The sequence below is a fragment of the Sphaerodactylus townsendi genome, unplaced genomic scaffold, assembly GCF_021028975.2.
Source record: "Sphaerodactylus townsendi isolate TG3544 unplaced genomic scaffold, MPM_Stown_v2.3 scaffold_886, whole genome shotgun sequence".
In the NCBI taxonomy this organism is placed as follows: domain Eukaryota; kingdom Metazoa; phylum Chordata; class Lepidosauria; order Squamata; family Sphaerodactylidae; genus Sphaerodactylus; species Sphaerodactylus townsendi.
This window is the reverse complement of record NW_025951118.1, coordinates 6778-11963: the sequence shown is the minus strand read 5'-3', so window position 1 is coordinate 11963 and position 5186 is coordinate 6778. Positions and strand designations below refer to the sequence as shown.

Genomic DNA, 5186 nt, shown 5'->3' with positions numbered 1-5186 from the left:
TCCTGCAGGAGAGAAAAGGGGCTGACAATCTCCTTGCCCTTCCCCCCTCACAACAAACACCCTGTGAAGTAGGTGGGGCTGAGAGAGCTCCGAGAAGCTGTGACTAGCCCAAGGTCACCCAGCTGGCGTGTGTGGGAGTGTACGGGCTCATCTGAACTCCCCAGATAAGCCTCCACAGCTCAGGCGGCAGAGCTGGGAATCAAACCCGGTTCCTCCAGATTAGATACACGAGCTCTTAACCTCCTACGCCACTGCTGCTCCAAAAGAGGGATTATGCCTACAGGATCAATGAGACATCCCCCATCCCCCAAAATAAAACCAGGGACCCGCAGGAAAGTCGTTCGCCTGCTCCAGCGTGCTCTTACGTTGTTGATAACCGTAAGTCTCTGATAAGGGGAGTCCGTACGGTTGGTCATGATCCTACACAGATTGGCCACAATGGCCCACTGGCCACCTTCGTCGTTGTACTGCACGGCACCCATAAAGATGTCGGCAAGGTTGCTGACCATCTCAATGAGGTCACTGGTCCCCTTCAGAGCCCCGCAGGAGCGGAAATCCTTAGCTAGCTTCTCCAGCTGCTTGGCGTGTATCAAGCTGTCCACGGTGGAGAAGGCCTCCGCCACAGCGTCACGACACTGCACAGGGAAAACAAAGAGTCACTTCCACGGAAGGATGTACGATCTAGTGTTCAGAGCAGGAGTATGGGTTCCTTATTCATAATCTCCACAAGAGCTTCTAGGGCAGGGGTCTGCAACCTGTGGCTCTCCAGATGTTCGTGGACTACAATTCCCATCAGCCCCTGCCAGCATGGCCAATTGGCGGATGGGAATTGTAGTCCATGAACATCTGGAGAGCTGCAGGTTGCAGACCCCTGTTCTAGGGTAAGAATCAGAGACTTCTGATATCTTATATGAAGAAATGGAATCAGTGGGACATCCCCGGTTTCCTCAGATAAGAGTTCCACAAAAACTGACCGGGATTCCTGGGTTCCCTCTAGCACTGCAGTTCTAGAGTGGAGTCTATTTGCTGGGAAGGCAACTGGATTTTGGCAGAGGGGCGCCTGGAAGCTAAGGCCTTTTGTGCCCTCAGTGGTTGTGGTGTGGCTGTTTGTTTCGCAGTGTGGTTTTCCCGTGGTTTTCTGTTCGCATGGACACGAAGAGGAAGCAGCAGGTGGGCAAAACGGCAGATCAGATCGGTGCGGCTGGGGACGGCTCGCAGCAGGAGGCTTCCTTTGCAAACAGAAAACCTCTGGGGAGGTAGCCTGCCACTTTTTTTTGGTGGTACCAGCTTGAGTCTATCAATAATGCACTAGATCAGGGGTAGGGAACCTGCGGCTCTTCTGCCCTTGCACTGCGGCTCCACGAGCCGAGCCACCGGCCCCATCCTTGCCCGCCCTGCAGGCAGCAGGGCCGGTGCACCAATTGCCCGTGACCGGCTGGGCCGCACCGCGGGCTTCCCCTCTCGCCCGCCCCGTTGGAGCGGGGCAGGCGCTTTCCCGGCGGCCGGCAAGACCGAGCTGCTGGCCCCATCCTTGCCCGCCCTGCAGGCAGCAGGGCGGACGCATCCATGCGCTTCTCAGAATAAGCGGAGTAAAAGGTAAAAAAAACCAATATATACAGTGTTATCTTTATTTTAAATGTCAAAAATTATTTGCGGCTCCAAGTGTTTTCTTTTCCCGTGGAAAACGGGTCCAAATGGCTCTTTGAGTGCTAAAGGTTCCCTACCCCTGCACTAGATCATGTCAGTTTCACAGGTCTGTTGCATTGATCAATAGCCCTGCATGGTGAAAATGTTTGTTTGTTTTTAAACAGCTCTTTCGATCCTGGTTGGAAAAGCTCTCGTGTGGCAGGGGAAGGTGGGAAGGAGCTGGAAAGCCCCACAGAGGTGTCACAGATCCTTTGGCCTTCCCGGCAAAGGGAACAAAAAAGTGGCACTTTGCCTGGTCTCTGATGCCACGGAGCTTCTCTGATCTGAAAGAGGGGTGACTCCCGGAGTGCAGAAACAAGTGCAGAATTGAGAATCCAACCCGAGGGGACTGTGCGCTTAATGCGAGGCAGACCTCAAGTGCATAATTGGTCAAAGACATATCTCCACTGTAAGGATGCCAATTTCCAGGTGGGGGCTGGAGATCTCCCAACTTACAATTAATCTCAAGTCGTCAGATCCGTGGAGGAAATGGGCTACTTTGGAGTATGGACTCTGTGGTCCTACACCTCACGGACAGACTCTACCCTCCCCAAGCCCCCCCCACAAATCTCCAGGAATTTTCCAACCCAACATTGGCAACCCCAGATCTAGTAGATCAGAGTGTTGGGTGGGAACCAGCGTTTACAGGAAATGACTGGAGAATCTGTGGTTTGTAACAGCAAGATCTATATCAGGGGTCTGCAACCTGCGGCTCTCCAGATGTTCATGGACTACAATTCCCAGCAGCCCCTGCCACCATGGCCAATTGGCAGGGGCTGATGGGAGTTGTAGTCCATGAACATCTGGTGGCAGGGGCTGATGGGAGTTGTAGTCCATGAACATCTGGAGAGCCCGCAGGTTGCAGACCCCTGATCTATATAGTACCTTGCAAGCCTTCTCTTTTAAGAATGCTAGAAGTAGGCCACTGCTATAAACTTCCATATTACAGATTTGGAAGGGGGTAGAAAAGGAGATGGGTTTGTTCCAGGGCCCCAGTGAACATACAGAGACCTGACTTCCTGCCCTGCATGTGCCCATCCAGGGGGCAGCAGGCTTGCCACCCTCCAGGTGAGGCCTGGAAATCTCCAAGAATTATCACAGAGATCAGTGCTCCCTATCTGCAGATTTAAATATCCGCAGGCAGGAAACATGTGTGAGAATTAGATATATAGATACCTTGTGGAAGTTCCTCCTTTCCCAAAAACCAGCCCTCTCCAAGGCTCCACTGACAAATCTCCAGGAATTCCCTATCCTGGAGTGAGCACCCGTACTACCCAGGTAAACAGCCCAACCCCACAGGCGTTTGTTATTAAACACAGACCTCTTTGGAACCACCAACCACTGGATTCAACAGGCTTTCAGTGACAACCTAGAGAACCAGGAACAAATGAAACACAGGGATAAGGAACGTTATGGAAGCTCACAAAACTGCATTACACTGAATCTGACCACTGGCTCATACTTAGATAGCTTAAATTTACCACCCCGCCCCCCAAGTGATCTGATTGATCTCCGAATTTTCTATTTTAGATGACACTGGGATTATAATTAGATATGTAGATACTTCCCAGAAGACCTTATGAGCGCCAACTCCTGCAGAGACCTCTCGAGGGGGGGCGGGCTCGCAACATCTCCTGGGGAGTGTAGTTCCCACCAGGCTACTATTTCAGCCAGCTGCTCTAATTGTGAGTGGGGGGGGGGCACAGGGGGAGATGGAGCAAGAGGGGAAGGGGGAGGAGTGTGGGAGCCATTTTCCACTCCCGACGTGACCACAATGCCGCATGCCCGGGGCACGGCACCCCCTCTTCCCCACTGCAGCTACGTGTCTGGTGGTTTCCAGTCATCCTGTGGAAAATCCTTCCATTTGAATGGGGGCAGCCAGTAAAAAGGCCCTGCTGTCAGGAACCCCACTTGGCCTTGTCATGAGGTAACCTAAGGGGAGGTCGGAAGAACGTGGGAGAACTTGAATCTTGTGCATTTTTCCTTGCTTATTTTGCTTTGCACTCCAGTTAGCTTACTGCTTGGAGTAACAGTTTCCTTTCTCTGAGTGGCACCTGGACCCTTATTGGGACTGACTTCGAGGGCCTGGCACGAGCTGGGAAAGAGAAGCTGTTTGTGTTTGATACGGAGCTGGTGGAGGGGTCATAGTGCAGGGTTTTAGCTCTCGGCGCAAGCGTTTGAATCCCAGACCCAGCAAAGCTGGAGTGTGGTCAGTCCGTTACCCTGTTTCAATAAACTGATTCTGTGGTCCCCGAGTCTGGTTACTGGGAAGAGGCCAACAGGCCGGACACCTGCCTTACAATGACCTTGCCCACTTTCTGAAAAGCTCAGCAAACACCTAGGGAAGTACTTGTGGGAGGTGTGATGCCCACAGGCACCATGTTGGCATGATGCTGGCAGGGGCTGATGGGATTTGTAGTCCATGAACATCTGGAGAGCCGCAGGCTGCAGACCCCTGATGTTGGGGAACACTGCTCTAGGATGAGTGGGCCCGATTCAGCCCAAAGTTTTTCTGCATGGAAAAAGTTGTCAGAGTTGCCCCAGCAGCTGTTCCTGTTTCCGGCACTAGCAGCGGCAGAAACAGGACATCCAACTTGGAGCCCTTCGAGGTTGGCCAAGATACCCAAAATAAATAAATTACACAAAACCAGCTGGGCTTTTCTTTTTACACCTTGAAAATATTTTTTTTCCCTTAGGTATTAGGCCAACGTATCACCAACACTGGATCTGTGTCTAGCAGGGTCAGGTCACCCACCAAGGGTCAAATAAAGTTGTTTGGAAAAGCTGCTTGCGTTTCCAGCCCAGCAACTTGCTTGCCTAGCTGCAGCAGATGGCTTTTGCGTTCTTGGCAAGGCCTCACCTTGTTGTAGCCTTTGAAATTCAGCTGGGCTCGGACGGGAGCCGAAGAGGCAACAGCAGCAAAGACAAGATGAGGAAACTGGGGGAAAGGAAAGAAAGAAAGTTATAAACCAGGGGCGAGCTGGTTTTTCTGCATGGAGGTCACAGCAAAGTGTCAATGCTGCCCTATGCGGCTGTTTCCACCACCAGCAACGGCCGAAACAGGAAGAACTGGCATCCAACCTGGAGCCCTTCGAGGTGGGCCAAGATCCTAATTGGCATCCAATTTGGGAGGCCTTCAAGGTGGGCCAAAACTCTGTTTAGCATCCAACCTGGAGTCCCTTGTAAGAAGTTCCCCTTCTCCCTCTGTATAGGAGAGGAGTGAAAAAGTCCCCTGAATAATTAACTACTTCCTCCTACTGATTTCTTTCTTAAGAGATTTCGAGTCACGCTAGTTCCCATTTTGTATAAGTTAGGTTATAAAAGGCCACCGCCCAGAAGCAGACATAAGCTAAACAGAACTTTGGAGTTTATTCTACAGACATTATAAATAGCAAAGGGTTTTTTTTCCTTTCAGTTTCCCTTTAACAGTCACAAAAGGTATAACTTATATACAGGTTTGTTACAGCTTGTGTGCTCTTCTTGGACAAGGTAAGTGTACC

At 51.4% G+C, this 5186-nt stretch overlaps 1 protein-coding gene across 1 annotated transcript; it reads right to left on the bottom strand.

Moving 5' to 3' along the window:
- Positions 1-365: 365 nt before the first annotated feature.
- Positions 366-4624, bottom strand: LOC125425594 (thymus-specific serine protease-like; the record flags this gene model as incomplete). The annotated part of the gene is made up of 3 exons (XM_048483166.1): positions 366-635; positions 3008-3055; positions 4547-4624. Coding segments are annotated over 3 exons (396 nt in total), but the record flags the coding sequence as incomplete, so codon positions are not given.
- Positions 4625-5186: the final 562 nt, after the last annotated feature.